The 22,748-nt window shown below is 45.7% G+C and overlaps 1 protein-coding gene across 8 annotated transcripts in view; it reads left to right on the top strand.

Annotated features, from left to right (window-relative positions):
• ZNF451 (zinc finger protein 451) overlaps positions 1-22,748 on the top strand; it is a 105,564-nt gene that overhangs the window by 58,633 nt on the left and 24,183 nt on the right. For all 8 annotated transcript variants that reach the window (XM_056565782.1, XM_056565783.1, XM_056565781.1 and 5 more), the window contains 3 exons: positions 11,111-11,264; positions 17,358-17,505; positions 20,571-22,204. In XM_056565782.1, coding sequence (XP_056421757.1) covers positions 11,111-11,264; positions 17,358-17,505; positions 20,571-22,204 — 1,936 coding nt within the window. The remainder of the gene's footprint in view (positions 1-11,110; positions 11,265-17,357; positions 17,506-20,570; positions 22,205-22,748) is intronic.

The raw sequence follows: 22,748 nt of genomic DNA on the forward strand, positions 1-22,748 counted from the left end.
ATCTCCGTACTCGGGAGACATTGTGTTACAAATTTTGGGGGGCGTTTTTCCCTTTTACCTTTTGTGAAAATGAAAAGTATAGGGCAACACCAGCATGTTAGTGTAAAATTTTTTATTTTTTTACACTAACATGCTGGTGTAGACCCCAACTGTTCCTTTTCATAAGGGGTAAAAGGAGAAAAAGCCCCCAAAAATTTGTTAGGCAATTTCTCCCGAGTTCGGCGATACCCCATATGTGACCCTATTCTGTTGCCTTGAAATACGACAGGGCTCCAAAGTGAGAGCGCCATGTGCATTTGAGGCATGAATTAGGGACTTGCATAGGGGTGGACATAGGGGTATTCTACGCCAGTGATTCCCAAACAGGGCGCCTCCAGCTGTTGCTAAACTCCCAGCATGCTTGGACAGTCAATTGCTGTCCAGAAATGCTGGGAGTTTTTGTTTTTCAACAGCTTGAGGCTCCATCTTAGAAACACTGCCGTACAACACGTTTTTAATTTTTATTGGAGAAGGGGGGTGGGGGGGCAGTGTACGTGTGTATATGTAGTGTTTTACTCTTTATTTTATGTTAGTGTAGTGTAGTGTTTTTAGGTTACATTCACACTGACGGCGGATTACACTGAGTCTCCCGCTAGGAGTTTGAGCTGCGGCGGAAAATTTGCCGCATCTCAAATTTGCAGCGGGGAACTCACTGTAATCTGCCGCCAGTGTGAATGTAGCCTGTACATTCACACGGGAGGGGGGTCAAAACTACAACTCCCAGCATGCACTGACAGACCATGCATGCTGGGAGTTGTAGTTTTGCAACAGCTGGAGGCACACTGGCTGGAAAACCTTGAGTTAGGTTCTATGACCTAACTCAGTATTTTCCAACCAGTGTGCCTCCAACTGTTGCAAAACTGCAACTCCCAGCATGTACTGATTGCGGAAGGGCATGCTGGGAGATGTAGTTATGCAATGGCTGGAGGCACGCAAGTACAACTCCCAGCATGCCAAGACAGCCTTATGCTGTTCCTGAATGCTGGGAGTTGTAGTTTTGCAAGATTTAGAGGGGTTCAAGTTGTAAATCACTGTCCAGTGGTCTCAAAACTGTGGCCCTCCAGATGTTGCAAAACTGCAACTCTCAGCATGCCCAGCCAGCAAACTGCTGTCTGGGCATGCTGAGAGTTGTAGTTTTGCAACATCTGGAGGGCTACAGTTTGAGACCACTTAGTGATCTACAACCTGAACCCCTCTAAATATTGCAAAACTACAAGTCCCAGCATGCCCACACAGCAAACAGCTGTCTGGGCATGCTGGGAGTTGTAGTTTTGCAACATCTGGAGGGCCACGGTTTAGAGACCACTGTAAACTGTGGCCCTCCGGATGTTGCTAGGCAACAACTCACCTAGCAGGACCCGGAAGCCGCCGCCGCCGCACGTGGGGGATCCCCGCATGGAGGATCGCGATCCGGGATCCAGGTAGGGACCTTCGGCGCCGACCCTCCCTGGACGGTTCCCCCGTTTTGCCTGGACACCGATAGGTGGGCAAAGCGGGGGAACCGAACTTTAACCCCCCCTCCCCCGGTCTGCTATCGGTCGGTCGCTCGGCCGACCAATAGCAGGGATAGGAGGGGTGGCAACCCTGCCACCAAACTCCTATCCCTTTAGGGGGATCTAGGGTGTCTCGGACACCTACGATCCCTCTTATTTTCTGGGTCACCGGGTCACCAGTGACCCGTATGACCCGGAATCGCGCAGATCGCAGGTCTGAATTGACTTGCGATTTGCGCGCATCGTGGTCATGGGGGGGGTCTCAGGACCCCCCTCGACGATGTACCGGGATGCCTGCTGTTAGATAACAGCAGTCATCCCGGTCCGATCACCTCTACCGGTGACGCGGCGCTCCCGGAACCCCGCGACGTACATGTACGTCGCCGCACGCCAAGTGACACTTCGCGGCGCCGTACATGTACGTCGCTCGTCGTGAAGGGGTTAAAGAGTACCTGTCATCAACAAAAACTTTTAATATGTTGTTCATAATCATTAATGAAGAGATATTGTAATATATCTTCATTAAAAAATGTTAATATTTATACCAGTTTTTTCATTTTATACTTTTGGCCACTAGGGGTCACTCTTCTATGCCTGGTCTGCAAGCAGCATCCTATGCTTTTCATAGTAAGTGTACAGCTTTTAGGACTAATGCTGAAGGGCTCTGGTCCTTCCACCAGAAGTTCAGTACTCTCAGCTCAGGACTCGCTCCCAGCCTGTGAGCTACAAGCCTACACATGCCTCTCATATAACAGCCAGTCACCTCCCCCTCCCCCCTGCCCCTCACCACACGTTATCTTATACTTTGTATTATCTCACTGCACTCCCTGCTCTGTGCCCCCCCCTGACATTCATCTTAATCACTGCCTCTGTAATTGCTCCTTCAGCCCCTGGTTCTCAGCATTGACTTTTTAGTGCAGAGAGACACAGGAGAGAGAGAGACAGGCTGCTGTCCCTACCCTGTACTTAGTCTGTATGCACACTGCAGAGCAGTGTTTCCCAACCAGGGTGCCTCCAACTGTTGCAAAAGTACAACTCCCAGCATGTCTGGACAGCTGTTGGCTGTCTGGGCATACTGGGAGTTGTAGTTTTGCAACAGCTGGAGGTGCCCTGGTTGGGAAACACTGCTGCAGAGGGAGAGCAGCATACAGGAAGACTGGCAGAAGCAGAGTCCCAGCCAAGCTTCATGTGACATCATGCCTGCCAGGACCCGCCTCCTTCCACCCCTCAGAAAGACAGTGTTCCTGAGCTAATGAAGAGGGATAAAAAAAGATATTTCCACAGCGTTTTAAACCTCAATAAACACAGGAATAGGCATAGTTAGAGAAGGGGACAGATGGGAAGGGGGATCAGGGAAAGTTTAGATGATGACAGGTACTCTTTAATAAAATAAAAGCTTTAACTCTCCTACCTCCGCTCCCTCAGCCTCCAGTATCAGGCGCTCTGCTTGCGGCCGGTCTCCACTGACAGTCTGCTTGCTGGAGCCTGGCGGAGCTGCAGATGGAATGTCACTGCACCACTCAGCCAATCACTGATGGCAGTAGTGTCCTGCCTCAGTCCGTGATTGGCGGCAGGGACACTGTCTGTTCATTGCCTGCAGACGGTGCCCTGACACCTGAGGGTACTAGGGAGAAAGAAAGGTAAATTAAAGGTTTTATTTAGGCAGGCTGAGCATATTGTAAAAAAAAAAAAAAAAATAATAAAATCACTGGACAACCCCTTTAATTATAAGGTGTTTGTGGTTTGTCTGGCACTAATAAAACGTAGACTAAAGATTTATATGTTAACAATTTGGGAATGTTTTTGGGTTTTGCCTAATTGTTTTGTGACCTGCAAATTGGCAGATCATAAAGTTTTTTTTTCATTCTTGCTGTTTTGTAAGGTGCAAAGTACAGTATTTATCGGGGTATAACACGCACCGGCCTACAACACGCACCCTCATTTTTTCAAGGAAATTTTGGTAAAGAAGTTTTTTTCCCCAAAATATCCTTGGAAAAATGAGGGTGCGTGTGTGTGCAGGTGTACCTCGATAAACTATTTCTGGCGGCTTCTGCAGTTCAATGATTTAAAGCAAGCGCTTTAAATCATTGACGTGCAGTGGCTTCTGTGGGGCCAGAGTGCCGCTGCTCTTTTCCCTCTCAGTCCCCGGTTTTATAGTTACATGTGCCCTGGGGACTGCGGTCCTTCATGCTCCGGCGGTCTCCTGATCTGTCACTGTGCGCCGCGCACTGACTGACGAGTGATGTCGTGTTGAGGACGTCACTCGTCATTACGCAGAGCACAGTGACAGATCAGGAGACTGCTGGAGCATGAAGGACCGCAGTCCCAAGGGCACATGTAACTATAAAACCGGGGACTGGGAGGGAATCGGGCAGTGGCACTGGCCAGGCAGAAGCTGCTGCAGTTCAATGAGTTAAAGCGCTCGCTTTAAATCATAGACTGTTTGTGACCACGCAAAAGTCGCTGCAGTTCAATCGGCGTATAACACGCAGATAGACTTTAGCTAAAAAAATTTGAGTAAAAAATGCATGTTATACGCCGATAAATACGGTAGGTGCTAATCTATAGCTATCGAATTAACCACTCACCTCCATCCTTGATTCATCAACCTGTGCAATGACCCGCCAGCAGCGTTTCTGGGTTGGAACATACAGCACAAGAAAAGTTGTCCAGCACCAGACAGATGCAGGAATGCACTTGCTTTATTGATAATCAAAATTAAAATGAGTACAGCAAAAACAACAAACTATAGCTATATAACTATATGACAAAGTTCTCAAAGGCATGTTTTAAAGTGTGTAGAGTAAAAGTATGGCCAACATACCGTAAATGTGAAGTTATTCAATGTCTGCCGCGGCTCTCCCATGCAGCATGATGCCGTGGCTGACACGCCCTTTCCATGTATCTCTGTGGGAGAGGTTCATGCATCCCCGCCTCACCCATAGAGCACAGAGAGGTCGACTACACGCGCATTAGCCGGCGCACAGCACGGCAATGCCAGGGCGCGGTACGGGAGATCTCGGGGGTGGGGGTTTGGTCCCAGCGGTCGAACCCCCTGTGATCAGACGCTTATCCCCTATCCTGTGGAATAAACTGCAGATCTCCTTTAAAGCTTTATGGGGTTAGAGGAAGGGCATGGTCTGAGAAAGCGCCTCTGATGTTGTGAAATAGCTGTCATCTTGTGAAGTGTTCAATAGCAGCGTCCATGCTATGCCTGTATGTCCTGTTTTGCTTTAAAGGGACACCTGCTGCCAACCTCTGCTGCTGTATTGTTCCTGCTTCTTGTGCTCAGGCTGAACAGCAGTATGATGTATTGAGTCTCGACACTGTTCTTCTTTCTGGAGCCAGGGCATTATGTGTCACACTGCCCTTAGCCTATTGCTGGCTGATGATTGGCTGATCAGCAGTCTACCATCGGCAACCAGGAAGAGAACAGCCTCAGGGGACGGGAGATGCGATACCGGGGCAACCTGGCAGCAGCTGCAGCAAAGTCTAGGTGGTTGGTTTTCATGTCAGTAGCTTGGGGATCATCGTTTTAAAAAAGTTCTACGCTGGAGTACCTTTTTAATAAAAATAAGAATATCTCGATCGGCTCCATTGGACACAGACCATAGGGTATATGCTGCTGTCTCTAGGAGGCTTGACACTATGGCAACAAGAAAAGTCGGCTCCTCCCACAGGCACCTGAGGTAATCAGTTTTAGCTTAGTGTCTAAGGAGGTGGACATGGTCTGGAGTTCTCTCCAGACCAGGTCTTATGTTTTATTATTTTCCTAGATTTAGGGATGTCAGTTTTTTTATTCCATTTTCTTTCCTGTTTTCAGGTGGGGACTCAGGAACTGCGGCTCACTGTTTCCCCATTGCGATTGAGGGGGCACAGACATCGCGTTATGTAGTGTTAACCCCCTCTTGCCAACGGTCAGCGCCTGGGGTTGTACCTCATGGGTCCGGGTCCCCCTACCTCCCTGCTCGCTTTGCTCGCACATGGTAGGCCGGCATGATGCAGGTGACAAAGCTGGCTGAAGACTTCATAGGAAGACTTCATGAGGTAAGTTCTTCTGACTGAGGTGAATATTTTTCCCCTTCTCCCTTAGGTGCAGTTTTGCAACCTCTGGAGACCCTCAGTTTTTATTTATTCTGGGGTGAGCAGTGACAGTTTTGTGTGGGGCACAGTTTATTTCACTGGCCATCTGTGTGTGTGTGTGTGTGTGTGTGTGTGCTTTTTACTAGCGCGGCTGACAGCGTTATACTTTCACTGCGGGCGCATAGAGCACAGTCTTGCTTTCACTTTTGGCAGCGGCTGCTGCCGGCAGCGTCTCGCCCGCTCCGTTCCCCGCGAGCGCATATGCATTCGTATGTGCGCTTGGGGCAAGGAGCGGGCGCCACTACTGTCTTCTTCTTCGGCGGCCTGGTGCGCTTTAGCTCCGCCCACCCAGGGCCGCCGGAGCTTCTGAAGGGCGTGAACTGACACCAATCAGCACTGTACACGCGTACATGAGTGGCAGGGGCCAATCAGCGGTTCTTTTGCTCCTAGCACGCCCCCTATCTTGCCATTGGCCGGCATTTCTCCCCTCTCTGACTAATCTAAGAGCGGAGTTTTCCCTCTCTGCCCTGGGAACACAGGCTTGGATGAGAGTTCTTTTTTAACTATGTCCGTGCCCAGAACTGTTCCTCCCTCTAAACAGTTAACTGGAGTGTTAGCCACTTGTTACATCTGTAAAAGCTGTAACTCAAAAATGTCTGGTTCTGCTGAACCACTTGTTCTGCCTGCTCCACTGCTCCCCCAGACCCCCCTGCTATTCTACCCCGGTTGTTTTTCCAGACCCGGTGGGTTCGGCTGCCCCCCCCCCCCCCCCCCCCCCCAGCCTGGGTTCCCTTCCTCTCCCAGTCTATACAACTTGGCTCAGGTCTCCCCTTATTTGGTGACTTCCTCGGAGAGGCCCTCCCTACACGGGCCCTCCGGAGGGTCCCGCTCTCCCCCTATACTGACGCTATCGCAGCGTCATAGGGGTATTTTTTCATCTGACTCATTCCCAGAGTCTGGCAGGCACGGGCGCTCACCTCGCAGGCATCGCCCCGTTACTCTGACCTGTAGCAAGCGTCGCTCCCCTGGTCGCCGTTCTGGCTCCCCAGACCCGCATACCAGGTCCGTCTCCCTCTCTTCCAGGGCCACCTCGGATGAAGTTTCGGATTCGGCCTCTCATTCAGAAGACCGAACGGATATGTCAGACATGGTTCACTCATTGGTTTCGGCCATAAGAGACGCCAGGAACTTCGGATGTGGCTCCAGAAGTTTCCTTTCATCGTGCCCAACCTCCAGGGCTGCCTCACCTCATTCCCATTCACCTGGAGAACTTGTGGATGAGGTTTCTGATTCGGCCTCCGACTCAGAGGACCGCGCGGATATGCCTGATGTGGTGTACTCATTGGTTTCGGCCATAAGAGACACCTTTCAGCTAAAGGACCCAGGAACTTCGGACGTGGTCCAGAAGTTTCCTCTCATCGTTCCCGACCTCTTTCAGGGCTGCCTCACCTCGTTCCCATTCACCTGGAGAACTTGTGGATGAGTTTTCTGATGTGGTGTACTCATTGGTTTCGGCCATAAGAGACCCCTTCCATCTAAAAGGACCCAGGAACTTCGGACGTGGCTCCAGAAGTCTCCTTTCTTCGTGCCCGACTGGCACCCAAGACTTTCAGCTCTCACGCTGAATTTTAAGCCCTGCTGGTATCTGCCTAGAGGCACCCCGACAAGAAGTTTCAGGAAACGAAGAAGGTTCAAGCACGGTATCCTTCATCACCTCATTGCTCGGTGGACCTCCTCTCCAACTGTGGATCTGCCTGTCTCCCGCCTCTCTAAGGCGCCTTCCCGGCAGTTGGCTGATGCGGCTGCCTTCAAGGATCCAGCGGACATGAAGGTGGAGACTTTGACAAACTTTGCCTTTTGAGACAGCAGGTTCTTCCTGCTTTTGCTTCGGCCTGGGTGTAAAGGGCCCTTTCAGTATGGTCTTCCATCTCCGCCAGGGTAGTCTTCAAGATCCCTCTGGAGGATTTATTTAATCTAGCTCTCCGATGCTCTGCAGCTGGAGATTTTGTGTTCTGCTTCCATGCGCAGCCACTGTGCTGCCTTTTGCCACAAGCTACCTGGTAGCCACCGTCCCTCCATGATGCTTAAAGCCTGGAATGTGGACGCCGCCTTCAGGAAGTGAGGCAACGGGCGGAAAAGAGTTCTTTATTACCTCTGGATAAGACTCACAGAACCGCTTTCCATCGTAAGTCCTCCTTCCGGTTCTGCGGACCTTTGGTACCAACAAAGGGTCCAGCCGGGCACCTTAATGGGAAGAGGGCTCCCTCCTTCCGGACCTGCCCCTCCCGGAGGTCGGCTATCCGTTCCGGCCATTTTTTTGCCCCCATCAGGCACCCGTAGGTCTTCCTCGGTCTGAAGGGTCGCCCCCACCCACCGACCTTTCTCGGGTGGTTGGTTATCTCTTACTCATCTGGGATGCCTGGACCACGCACATTCAGGATTCCTGGGTCAGGGATGTGGTAGTCAACGGATACAGGATCGAATTTGCTTCCTTTCCATGGGATTGCCTTTTTTTCTTTCCTGGACCCTCCGGTTCCCCTCTCTAGCGAAGGCAGTTCGGGGGCGCTCCAGCTCCTTTTTTATCCAGGGAGTAATTGTCCCGTTTCCTTCAGGGGAACGTTTTCGAGGTTTATTCCAACCTCTTTGTAGTCCCCCAAGAAAGGCGTTTCTGTTTGTCCAATCTTGGTTCTCGAGTATCTCAGCCAGCATCTTCTGCTTTCCCATCCCGTATGGAGTCCCTCCGTTTGGTGCTGGCGTTCCTGGTTCACGGGGAATTTTCGTTCCTCGATGGACATCAAGGATGCCGGCCTCAACATCTAATTGTTTCCCGATCATCAGCGGTACCTCCGCTTTACAGTTCCGGACGGTCATTTTCTATTGTGGCTCTCCATTTCGGTCTGACCACTTCTCCACGGACCTTTACCAAAGACCTGGCGCCTGTGATAGCCCTTTTATGGACAACAGTTGTTTCCGTGATTCCTTACTTGGACGACCTCCTGATCAGAGATCCAGCCAGGGCCCAGATCCTCAAGAGTCTTAGTCTCAACCTCCAGACCTTGTCTCCCTTCGGTTGGATGGTCAATCGGGACAAGTCTAACCGCTCTCCTGGGGCTCCAGTTTGACGCGGCCTCTGCCCGCTTTCGACTCTGCCGACCAATCTGCTGACTCTCTTATCAAGAGTCTGATAACTTCGGCACCCTGCTCCAATTTCCATTCGCTTTTGCATGGATGTCCTGGGTCGGTTAGCGGCGGCCGTGGAGGCCGTGCCTTTTGCCCAGTTTCCTCACAGACCTCTTCAACTGGTGATTTTCTCTTCCGGTGGGACAGGTCTCCATTGTCTCTCGACCGCAAGATCGTTCTCTCTCGACAGTCTTGTCTGTCCCTTCTATGGTGGCTTCGTTTCCCCCTGTTTTTTTCAGGTGCGCTCCTTTCTGCCCCTCCCTGCCAGTCTGTCGGGCTGGGGAGTTGTTTTGAGGGACCGGCTGGTCTTGGGCATTGGTCCACTGAGAAGCCCTTTTTCCCCTTCAACATGTTGGGCCTAGGGCAATCCTTTCTTTGCTTGCTCCTTGGGAAATTCCCTTCTGGACGGAACTCAGGCTTCCGGCCATCTCCGCTATCTTCATTCCGGGCGTCTCTGGGATGTGGTCTTCTCAGCCGGTCCTCAGTCATCCAAGGCTAGTGGTCCCCACATCCGGAGATGTTTGCAGTGATCTGCAACCCCTGGGGCACTCTAGGCGTGGACCTCTGCACGTCCCGCCACAACCGAAGCGTTCCCCTCTCTTGGTCGGGCTTTGCCCTACCTTATCTGTTTCCTCCCCTTCCTCTCTTTTTGGGGCCGTGAGAAAACTCTCAGCAGAGGGCGTTGCCGCCATTCTCGTGGCCCAGCCTGGCCCCGGCGGGCATGGTATGTCGTCGTGGTCAGGCTCCTGAACGACTTAACGATTCGCCTTCTCTATTGCCTAGACCTATTATCTCAGGTCTTCTGTGCCACCCCTATTTACCGTCTCTGCTTTGGACGGCATGGCGGTTGAGACAGCGGTTCTGAGGACCTTTTGAGGTTTCTCTTCCCGAGTGGTTCGCACCATGCTGAGGGCACACAAGCCTTCCTCTGCAAGATTTACCACCATACCTGGTGGTCTTATTTTCGTTGGTGTGAAACTCAGCCTTTTTCTCCGGTCGTGGTTTTCCTTCCCCGACCCCTTTCCCTTTCCAGTCGGGGCTGGCCCAAGGGTTGGCTTTCAGCTCCCTTAAGGGTCAAAGGTTTGGCCCTTTCCATTATTTCTCAATGTCCTCTGGCGTCCAATTGTCATGTCCGAACCTGGTTCAGGGAGTGGCACAAGCTGCCCCTCCCTATCGGTCCCCTTCTTTCCCTTGGGACTGACACTTGGCCCTGCGAGGCGCCCCTTTTTAAACCTCTCAGGGACATTTCTCTTCGCCTCCCTTCCCCGGAAGGTGGCGTTCCTTATTGCTCTTACCTCCATTGGGGGACACAGCTCCAACCTTTTTCTGGTGTTCCTATTTCAGTTATCTGTCCGAGGGTGTGTTCAGTTACCTTTTTTCTTCTGGTTGCTCGGACAGTTTGTGGTTTTTCTCTTGACCTGTCTGTCTTCTCCTATTTCTCTGGGACTAAAACGGATTACCTCAGGTGCCTGTGGGCAGGTATACCCTGCTGGGAGGAGCCGTTTTTTCTTGTTGCCATAGTGTCAAGCCTCCTAGAGACAGCAGCATATACCCCATTATCTGTGTCCCCCAATGGATCCTTCGAGAGAGAGATTTTACGGTAAGCATAAAAATCTCCTTTTTTGCAGAGATACTGGTGAATGCCTCCCATTCATCTCCTGCTTTTGTTGGAAGGTGATTTTGGTGCTCTCACTGCTGTTAAGTGCCTAGGAGTCCCCACCATGGTACATAGCTGTTTATCACTTTTTCCAGCAGTACTTTTACAAGGGCTTCCTTTCCCTTACTCTCCGGTACTTAACATGCTGGCACTGTGCTGGGTGATGATTTATACAGTTACACTACTATAGATTACATGTGGGGGAGAACTGAGTTATTGATGCACTATCTTTACAAGGAACAATGTGAGCAGAAATTATTACATTACAAAAGCTTAGCAATGAACTACTCTTGATGATGACTAAATAGAGTTGGGGAGTGAGGGTTTCTTCCAGTAGGCAACTCTGTATAGTTAATTGGAGCACAAGTATTTACACTAGAGATAATTGCCCAGAACTTTATGTAGCACACCATGGATCCTCAGAAGGAGGCAGACAAGCTTTCCCTTTCACATAGTTCAAGCTCAGCACCACCTCACTTCCAGTGTTAAGTCTTGGCAACTCTGCCACAAGTATTTAGGGCTTTTTTTCCTGGGGTAAATAGATTTTTTAAATAAATGGAGTGATTTACAAAAGCATTTCTTAATATGTAAGACCCTTTAGATTTGTTGATAATTTGTAAATTGATTCCTTTCTAAAGTAACACTACATTTCTTCTAGGCAAAGTTGACTGATGGACATGAAAGCCGCATACCATCACTGCTTATCCAAAGTTTTGCCTGTCCGTGCTGCTTTCTACTCTTTTACCAAAGAGATGAATGTCTGAAACACATGTCTGTGAGCAATCACTTCAAGAGAACTATTGTTTTTAAAGGTATGGTCTTGGGATTTCACATTTTGATTTTCACAACTGGTTTCCATCAGAGAGATGTTTTCTATATCTTCATACTGTTTTGTAAGGGAATAAAAATGTTTAATACAAAGAAGTGCCTTTACATGGCATTTTTGTAGCTGAAGACCCAATATAACATGATCAGTGCAAAGTCTAGGGGACTTCTGACCTTTTCATCTTTTGATTGCATCATGTTGAACCAATTCTCTGGCTTCGAGAATGCCTGGGCAGTTTACACATATCCTGCTGCTGGAATGATGTGACAGGTAACTTTTATATTTTAAGGGTAGGGGCTGATTTATTGCTGTTAAGAAGTTATAAAAGGGGGGCCTGGACTAATTTATACTCCCATATCATCATTTGCTAAACCACACCTGTAGAAGCAGCTGATGGTGTTATGGGGCTCTTTGCTGGATATTGGGCTGGCGAAGAAGCCAAATATTAGGCAGTAATGAAGTGTAGATATTTTGGACAATGCTTTGATTTACCACATGGCCATGTCCTGATAAATCCCCAAGAAATGCATTTCCATGGGTGAGTCCCTGATGAGATTAAAAAGATGCTTTTATTCTTCTTGTGCTTGCCAAGAATGTGACAGAACATCAGATTACACACAGGTTTCAGGTTTACAAAGTTGATGACTCTAGGATTGAACCCCCATTATTTCCCCTTCCTCATCTGGCACTTTGTGGGAAAATAATCTGATATTTGGTGCAACCACTGTCAATCCAGTTTGCCAACTCTACATAGATAACTAGAATACTGATATTCTATTGTTTAGGTGCCTTGCTTCCAGAAGTACTCTGGACTGTTCTAGGTTGTTGTTTAGGTCCAGAAGGAGCATAAGCAGGACACTGTAGCAAGAATGTTTTGTCAAGTGTATGTCCTTATATTGACCACATTTCAGACAACTGGCAGCACCACTGTCCCTGTACAACATATTGGTACTGTTACAGGCCAGGGCAGGGTAGTTTGGTGCCCTTGGCAGATAAGACAAATATAGCATTATCTTGTGTGCCTCTGACCTGGGAGTATGTTTGATAATGACTAGTACTGCTGAAATGTTGCAGTTGGGAAAGAAGAAACCTATCCAAAGTCTTCCAGGTAGGTGCTGTGGCCATGGACTTTTTGCATGTGCTGATAGCTGGGAATAGATGTCCTGCACTGCTGGAACTCGCTGTAGGTTCCCAGTCAGTCTACTCCCAGAGCAACACAAGAAACATAGAATGAGTAAGAACACAGGGAAAATCTCAAAATTGCCATCCTTTATATGACAAACACATGGGTACCAATCCCTAATGAAGAACAAAAGCAACCCTAAGTGTAGCTAGAAGAAGGAAGAAGATATGCCTGCATCTCCTTCCTATGTTCTTTCCCACTAACTACTGAGCGAGAACAATAGGGAAATTTGCAAAACACTGTAGCATGGTACTATGCTTCATGAATAGGTATCAGATAAAGACATGGGATAAGGATTTATACACTAGCAAGGAGGGAAGCAGAATGTGGCTAATTTATCCTTGGCCTCTTGTGTCCGTGTCTCCCTTGGCTCTTTTATGAAACTCATGGGGGAAGATTTATCAAAACCCGTCCAGAGGAAAAGTTCCTGAGTTGCCCATAGCAAGCAATTAGATCACTTCTTCCATTTCTCAGAGGCCTCTTCAAAAATTAAAGAAGCGATCTGATTGGTTGCTATGGGCAACTCAGCAACTTTTCCTCTGAACGGGTTTTGATAAATCTCCCCCATGATGCCTGTGTTGGGATGCAGTAAAGAGAGTGAATGAGTCCATTCAAAGAGATAAAACACCAGTTCATATATAAATATAGGACAGGGCTCAGAATTGAACATCTGTGTGGGCTCACATCAGTGCGCAGTCAGCCGTAAAGGATGCCACTGTGACTGGCAGTACCTTACATGGGACCTAGTGGTATCAGGCCACTAAATGCTGCAAAGTCTTAGGTGGAATCAGGATGGTATTCCACTTGGCGTTTTTAGTAAAAGACGACCAACAAAAACTCCATATGCAACGCATGTTTTATTTATTTTTTTAAAGCAAAAATCTCTGCATTCCGATGTTGGCTGGGAGTTGGTAGGGATATAGGAATACGACATGGTTTTTCTTTTGGAGTTTTTTAGTTTTTTTTTTTCTGAAAACCGCAGCATGCTAAAGGTATGGCATTTTTTCAGGAAATCTGACCCTTTTTGGTAACAAAACTAATTAATTCATCACAGCATCTTGGGTACGTCAAATGAGAAGGCAGTGTTTTGTGCAGCTTATTCAGATCAAAACAAGGTGTATGGAAGCTCAGCTTTAGAGATCAGTCACTTGCGTGAGTCTGTGAGTCCAGTGAGCAACAGTAGATGTCAGCAGAGCACCACACTGGGCAATCACTGTGTATAAAGTCTCTGTAAGTACCTCAACAGCAGCAGTGTATGTAAATGGCAGTTCAGTAGGACTGTCAACAGCGGAGAACTATCGGTACCAGCAACGATGAGCCCAATACAGGTCACAACCAGAGGACAGAATAATAGTATAGAGAAAGAGCTGACATTTACTCCCATACTGCTGCCTTGTTTTGTCTCCTAATAGATGAAGAGTAGCCTGACGTAGCAGTCAGTGGGCTGTCTGGGCATGCTGGGAGTTGTAGTTTTGCCACAGCTGGAGGCACTCTGGTTGAGAAAAACTGACTTAGCATTTTAATTTCGTCAGCGACCCAACCCCAGACTGCGCGCGTGCTATGGTGCTGGGCCGCAACTGCAGAAAAACTGAAATTTTCTTGGAGGGGACATATCGCATCTCGATTATTTTCAAAATGGAGGTCACTTTTAGGGGGTTTCCACTGTACTGGTACCTCCAGGAGCACTGCTAATGTGAAATGGTGCCAAACAGCAGTTTACTACAATATTAGGTTTTTCCATTCTAAGAAGAAATTAAGTTGTAAGTTTTGGGTTTCTTTCTCTCCTCTTTCCACTTGTGAAGGAGGCCCCAAAATCCACAAGGTGCTTCTTCATTTGGAAAGGTCTGTGTTTGAGTTGAGTAGCAAACTAGGGATACATATGGGTTATTTCTAAAATGAACAGAAATAATGTATGTTAAGTTTTGTGTTTCTCTGCTTAAACCTGCTTTGTAACAGGGTGGTCAGGTCTATTGAACCCTAAGAGTCTGCAGCATGCATTTTTTATAAGTTTTTTTTTTTTTTTTTTTTGTGAACTAAAATTCACCATTCTCCTAAAGTACTGTGGGTTTCCTTTATTAAAGCTGTCTAAAAGTAAAATCTGGCCCATGGCAACCAATTACATTGCAGCTTTTGTTTTACTAGAACAGTTTAAGAAATTCAAACCGTTTTAGTAGACATGTAAAAAGTTTTTATTGGATGGGGTCTCTGTGTTCAGACCCTAGCCAATCACTAGAACAAGCAGGACTTTAAAACATTTAACGTGACACAGAGCCAGGAAAGTACATGCTAAGTGTGCACTTCTCCCGGCTTGTTCTACTGACAAACTGAACCCTGAGATCCTGACTGATCAAAACTTTTGATAGGACTCTGTGACATATCAAAAGGTAGTTCTAATGAAAATATAGTAAACCAGTCCTCAAAGGAGCGTAAAGAGTGAAAAATGGATAGATAAATTAGAGAGAAAAGGATGATATCCAGTGTGAATGTCACAATAAAAGGTTGCAAATCAGTATTCTGGACCTGAGATATGGCTAAGTGTACAATATTTATTATAAATAAAATGGTAATCCGCTACTATCCAAGCAGGGCCCTTGCTATGGAAGTAGTAAGATCATAAAAATTTAAAAATACATTTGATCACAAGTGTTTAATGGAATAAAACAGAAATGGATTATAATTAAACCACCTATAAGGAATCAAATGTCCATAGTCAAATGCCTCAGTCTCTTATTAAACTTACTCGATAAGTGTGGAATTTGTCCTTTAAAAGTGATTTAGAAGGTTAATGTACAGCACCACTTACCACCTTGTAGATCGCTCTGCACTTGCAGGTTGGCACGGAGCTGCATCCGTCCTCCGGTTAGTGGATCCGCTGCAGTCGGAGTTACGGCGACTGGAAGTCCCGGAATGTCTTGATGCAATTGGCCTGCGAGTGCACATCAGGATTGTTAGTTTCTGCACTCACTGTGCTTAGATGGATGGGCTGGCTGTTACTGTTGGCACGGAGCGATGTCCGGCCTGGATGTATACAGTTGTAGCAGGTAAAACACAAGCTAGCAGATGGTATGCGCTGGCAGATGGTATATAGGCTGGCACGGGACTGGTTGGTGCCAAATTAAGGGGGTTACAGCGCTTCCAAATTATGGTTGAAGCAAGAGTAATAAGAGGTGGTGGTTTTGGAAAGGTAAAACAGTCTAGACGCGTTTCAAGGCCGCAGCCCTTTTCCTCAGTAGCTTTAATAGAGCTGACCAGATTGCTCCAAAGTCCTTTTATAGAACCACAAAATGGTGATGTCATGAGGATAAAAGGGGAGGGGGAGGGAAAATGTAAAGGGTAGCATGTAAAACAATTGTGGTCAAATTTATTTGTAATTTTTATCATCTTACTACTTCCATAGCAAGGGCCCTGCTTAGATAGTAGCGGATTACCATTTTATTTTATGTATAATAAATATTGTACACTTCATTAGCCATATCTCAGGTCCATAATACTGATTTCCACTTTTTACTGTGACATTCACTGGATATCATCCTTTTCTCTCTCTTTATCCATTTTTCACTCTCTTTATCCATTTTTCACTCTTCACGATCCTTTGAGGACTGGTTTACTTTATTTTTATTCAATTTTAGGTCTATTTAGGGTTTAGATTACACCAGATAACCTAGGGAACGTTCTTATGCTTTAGTGAGCTACACCACCTATTTATCCATTTTTACGGTTCTTCTAATGACTGTACCCATTTAAGACTGTCTCACAATAACAATTTGAGAATAACCTGGACAAATAAATTGTATTCCTGCATATAGAAACATATGTCAGATAAAAAAAAATGAGGCTGCATCAGTAAGCAAAAAACTGGTAATGACATACAGGGTTAAAAAGCAGCTTATTTCCCATGATGTAGCACCCTCCCTGCTCTGCTGATGAACGTCACTAACCTCAGTGTGTGTTCTGAAAGTCAAATTGGACAACCTTGCCATGAGCGGGTGCTAGTTCTTTCACTGTAATGGCTACATCCATCATGATGATCTTGTGGGTACCATGCACAAAATTACGCAGGAGTTACTCTATTATACTGGGTTTTAGTCGCAAATGCTGGTATTGGGGTTTCTCAGAATCTTCCTTAGCATCTAAAGTGTTTGACAGGTAGGAGGCTCACTGGTTGTCAGTCTTTACTATGGCAGCCGCTGGCCTAGCAAAGGCCCTCAAACCTGTCATTGGTGTCTGCATGTTAAACTATCAATTATTCTGTCTACCCATTTTTGTGCAAATTTTGAGCGGTTTGCTTAACCCCTTAAGGACCCAGCCAATTTTCACTGTAGGACCCGACAATTTTTTGCACATCTGACCACTGTCACTTTAAGCATTAATAACTCTGGGATGCTTTTACTTTTCATTCTGATTCTGAGAGAGTTTTTTCGTGACACATTCTACTTAAAGGGGTACTCCACCCCTAGACATCTTATCCCCTATCCAAAGGATAGGGGATAAGATGTCTGATCGCGGGGATCCCACCGCTGGGACCCCTGCAATATAGCATGCAGCACCCACCTGTATCTGCTTCCGAAAGCTCTGGAGGTTCTGGCTCCCGACCACGGGGACGGAAGATTGTGACGTCACGGCTCCGCCCCCATGTGATGTCACGCCCCCTCAATGCAAGTCTATGGGAGGGGGCGTGATGGCTGCCACGCCCCCTCCCATAGACTTGCATTGAAGGGGCGGGGGTGACGTCAGGGCGGAGTCGTGACGTCACAATCTTGTGTCCCCATGGTCGGCAGCCAGAACCTCCAGCGCTGAATGGAAATTCTGTTTACCTTGTTACAAGCAGGCTATAAACGGGTCTAGTGATATACAAATGCCTGTTTTATTACATTGAATTGTCTTGGTTTGTTACAGAGGCAAAAGGTGTCCCATGTCCTATTCCGATGCCGACATTTGCGAAAAATGTTTTGATTGGCCTTTGTAAAGATATTCCTTTCCGGATTGTTTGTTCATCTTGTCGTCTTGAGTTACGTTCTTGTACAGAACTTAATGCACATTTCAGGTATGTTTATAGTATTATTTTATTCTTTGGGAAAAAAAAGTGTTGTAGTGCAAAAACTCTAAATCTTTGATGCTGTTTATGAAAGACTAAAGATAGCTCTTGCCAACTTAAACCTCCAATGTAGGGTCAAAACGATGTGTGAACAGAGCCTGCTAGTGAGCCTGTTTCTTCCCTCATCTGGCTCATATTTACCCCCCTCCACCAACCTGATTTGCACCTTTCCTGCCTCATATTCTCACACTTCTAGCCTGATTCATGCCCACTCAGCCCCCCCCCCCCCCCCCAAAAAAAAATATATATATATCTATATCATAGTTCTTCTTTTTATTAGACATCCTTTATTCTCTAAGGTTTTAAGGGGGAGATAATCCAAACTGTAATTATTAGTCGGTGTGCATGTGTAGACTGCCTAACTGGCTTATTTTTACACCAAGAGTGTGAGCCGTAAATGGGGGCATACCTTTCCTAGTAGAACTGCTGGCTTGATTTCTTTAAAAAAAAAAAAAAAAAAGTTTTTTCAATCTTCCAGGACAGTCGGAGAGACTGGGTATACAATAGGGCCATAACGCCTCCCTGTTGATGTTGCAGCAACTCCTGCGTGTGATTACAGATGTGCAAAGCCCTATGTGTCAATCAGTGTGTATTACAAAGCACATGTTGTGAGTCAAAGAGCTTCTGAACCACTCATAGACTCACCATGTGTGCTACATAATACACATTGACTGCGCATTTGCTGGGGCTCTGTGTGTGTGTCACCCAGCAGGTGTCATGAAGTCAGTGGAGAAAAGTGTTTCTGACCCCGGGCCATGCCAATCCTGGAAGATAGAAAAGACTTGATTTTATTTATTAATATTTTTAAAGGAAATAAAACCAAGCCAGCAGTTTTACTAGGAAAGATATAACGGCATATACATGTTAACAACTTAGACTGGATCTCTCCCTCATCTTTTCTAGAAATTCCGCCTTTAACCCCTTAAGGACGCAGGACGTAAATGTACGTCCTGGTGAGGTGGTACTTAACGCACCAGGACGTACATTTACGTCCTAAGCATAACCGCGGGCATCGGAGCGATGCCCGTGTCATGCGCGGCTGATCCCGGCTGCTGATCGCAGCCAGGGACCCACCGGCAATGGCCGACGCCCGCGATCTCGCGGGCGTCCGCCATTAACCCCTCAGGTGCCGGGATCAATACAGATCCCGGCATCTGCGGCAGTTCGCGATTTAAATGAACGATCGGATCGCCCGCAGCGCTGCTGCGGGGATCCGATCATTCATAACGCCGCACGGAGGTCCCCTCTCCTTCCTCCGTGTGGCTCCCGGCGTCTCCTGCTCTGGTCTGTGATCGAGCAGACCAGAGCAGGAGATGACCGATAATACTGATCTGTTCTATGTCCTATACATAGAACAGATCAGTATTAGCAATCATGGTATTGCTATGAATAGTCCCCTATGGGGACTATTCAAGTGTAAAAAAAAATGTAAAAGTAAAAGTAAAAAAAAAGTGAAAAATCCCCTCCCCCAATAAAAAAGTAAAACGTCCGTTTTTTCCTATTTTACCCCCAAAAAGCGTAAAAAACATTTTTTATAGACATATTTGGTATCGCCGCGTGCGTAAATGTCCAAACTATTAAAATAAAATGTTAATGATCCCGTATGGTGAACGGCGTGAACGAAAAAAAAAATAAAAAAGTCCAAAATTCCTACTTTTTTAATACATTTTATTTAAAAAAAATTATAAAAAATGTATTAAAAGTTTTTTATATGCAAATGTGGTATCAAAAAAAAGTACAGATCATGGCGCAAAAAATGAGCCCCCATACCGCCACTTATACGGAAAAATAAAAAAGTTAGAGGTCATCAAAATAAACGTACTAATTTGGTTAAAAAGTTTGTGATTTTTTTTAAGCGCAACAATAATATAAAAGTATATAATAATGGGTATCATTTTACTCGTATTGACCCTCAGAATAAAGAACACATGTAATTTCACGCCGTACAATTTATGGTAAAAATGACGTGTGTTCTTTATTCTTAGGGTCAATACGATTAAAATGATACCCATTATTATATACTTTTATATTATTGTTGCGCTTAAAAAAAATCACAAACTTTTTAACCAAATTAGTACGTTTATAATCCCTTTTGATGACCTCTAACTTTTTTATTTTTCCGTATAAGTGGCGGTATGGGGGCTCCGATGCCCGCGGTTATGCTTAGGACGTAAATGTACGTCCTGGTGCGTTAAGTACCACCTCACCAGGACGTACATTTACGTCCTGCGTCGTTAAGGGGTTAAAGGGGTATTCCAGGAAAAAAACTTTTTTTTTTATATATCAACTGGTGCCAGAAAGTTAAACAGATTTGTAAATTACTTCTATTAAAAAATCTTAATCCTTTCAGTACTTATGAGCTTCTGAAGTTAAGGTTGTTATTTTCTGTCTAAGTGCTCTCTGATGACACCTGTCTCGGGAAACGCCCAGTTTAGAAGAGGTTTGCTATGGGGATTTGCTTCTAAACTGGGCGTTTCCCGAGACAGGTGTCATCAGAGAGGATTTAGACAGAAAAGAACAACCTTAACTTCAGAAGCTCATAAGTACTGAAAGGATTAAGATTTTTTAATAGAAGTAATTTACAAATCTGTTTAACTTTCTGGAGCCAGTTGATATATATAAAAAAAAGGTTTTTTTTTCCTGGAATGCCCCTTTAACTCAACAAAAATGCATTAGCCATAATGTACAAAACAAGCTGTATTTTAAATTATCGTGGATTATTGAGATGAATAATGCTTTTATTCTAGGCTTCCTATAAAAGTCCCCTGACACTTACACCAACATTTACCTTACTGCAGTAGCATGTACCATGCAAAGAAATGTGGCGTACACTAAAGTTTGTGTACCTGTCATTTATAAAGGCTCTTGACATGTCAAGGGTTTTGATTGGTCTGGGGGGGTCTCAGTTTCCTCTGCTTTATACATTAAATACCTAAATGTTTTCACATCTTGTCTGTATGTGTGGGTTTGTTGTAAATTATTATTATTTTTTTTTGTTCTGTTCAATCATTTAGAACCAGGTGTCGAAAGGCTGGTCCAGTTTCTGTCTCTGAAAAAAGCATAGGAGAAGTAGCCACCATGTTCAGACTGAAGGCCTATTGTCCGTATTGCAAACAAGCTTTAAGCACCGATGCACATATTGCAAGGCATATAGATAGAACCAACCATAAAGTGAAGCAAATTACCTCTATAGAGGAATCTATTCTGGCCTTTAGTTATATCAATGAGGGAACGAAAACACCTTCTGATATCCGCTTGTCTGCAGCAAATGCTAGGCTTAAACCTTGCACACTTAAAAGGACTTTACACGACACTGATAATTCAAGTAACATTTTTCAGAAGTCCCAAAAAGAAAACAACTTGTCAAATAACAGCTGCCATGTGAAGACTGAGTCGGATGTCCTTGTGAAAGCTTGGTTCTGCGAATGCATGCAACGGTTCCCATCTGAGGAAGACACTGAAAAGCATATCATGACAGCCAACAGAATAAGTCACAAATGCCTGGTGTGTGGCAAGCTTGCTGAGGATTTGGGCATTATGCACCTACATATGAGCAGATTCCATGGTGGGGCACATCTGAGTAATTTTTGCTTCTGGTGCCAAATTTGTCATGTACTGCTGGACAGAATTGAAAAGGTCATGGCGCATGTTTCCGACTGCCATGGAGGCCATTCATTTTATTATGAAGATGATGTCTTGGAGCAGCCATCCACATCTGCTGAGGTAAAGATGCTACATATACCATTGGAATCCGAAATCCCAGCACAACCACAGCAGTCTGCTAAAGGCATGTGGCAGTGTCAGATATGTGAAGAAATGTTTGATTCTGAAGAGACTGTTCAACAACACTGCAAGTCTCTAACCATACATCAGTTCCACAAGTACGTCTGTGACACCTGTAAAAAGAAATTTCTGAAGCTCGAAACTTTACTTAGACACTGTCAAGGGCAACATGATGGAGACATAAAGATGAAGTATTTTTGTGGCCTTTGTGAAGATCTCTACTTGGATGAAGAAAGTGAGTTTCTTGCCCACTATGAAAGCTTCCATGGCTTAGATTATGGGTTTGTTCCAAATCAGGCCCAGTCACCTTCAAAAACTCCTGAAGTGCCATCTACAAGCACCACTGAAATAGAGAACCGCCTGACATGTGGCTGTCTAGCAAATCCTACTGACAAAGCCAAGAGAAAGGATGACAGTAGGCTATGCTTGGCGAAACTCTTTAAGGAAGGGAAACTCTGGTATAGCTGCTGTTCATGCTCTGTGACTAACCAAACATTTGATGGCATAAGTAGCCATTTTTGCAAGAACAAAGCAGAAACCAGCAGTGCCAATTTTGTTGTCAAATGCAGCATTTGCTCCAAGTCTTTCACTGATGCCAGTGGGGCACAGGACCATTATCACACAAAGCACTGTTTTCTTGAGAAAGCCTGCATTAGTAGTAAACCTTGTTCATCCAAGAATGAGGTGTTTAAGTTCCAAGCCAGTGGCACATGTGTTTCACAGAAGCCAGCGATGGAGAGTAACAATGCAAAAAAGATACGTTATGAAGCTCTTGGAAGAGATTTCTCTCAACATATTCCTGGTTCCCCCTTAAAGAAAAATGAAAATGGCATAGAGCCTATGGATACTAGCTGCACTTATACAGGTATTTCTTTGTTCACATAGAAATATTCAGTTGCTCATCTGGTTATGTTGGTATATAGTTCAATATAGGGATATGTCGGCACTTCCGTGGAATCTGCGGTGGTGCACAAGGAAGCTACAGGTAGAAGAAAGATGATACCCAGCACTCACCAGTAATGCACAATGACCATTTATGCCATATTGTAGTACAAGGATGCATTTCGGCGTGGGAGGGTTCCTCAGCTGTCTGCCTAGGCAGACAGCTGAAGAAGGCTCCCAAGCCGAAACGCATCCTTGTACTACACTATGGCATAATAAATCTTCACTGTGATGGTTGGTATATAGTGTCACGCTTTTTAAAATGAGCAGATTCTTCCTATACTGAAAACAAGATTGCAACTTGTTTTTTATTAATTTCACATTTTGTAAAAACCATATATATGTATATATATTTAATTATTATTATTTTTTTTATTGACAAAGCCTATGAGGGTTTGTCTTTTTTTGCAGCACGGATTGTAGTTGACTCTTGTCCGCACTCCCTGACCAAATTATTCAGTTTATTG

This window comes from Hyla sarda, chromosome 3 (assembly GCF_029499605.1).
Source record: "Hyla sarda isolate aHylSar1 chromosome 3, aHylSar1.hap1, whole genome shotgun sequence".
Classification (NCBI taxonomy): domain Eukaryota; kingdom Metazoa; phylum Chordata; class Amphibia; order Anura; family Hylidae; genus Hyla; species Hyla sarda.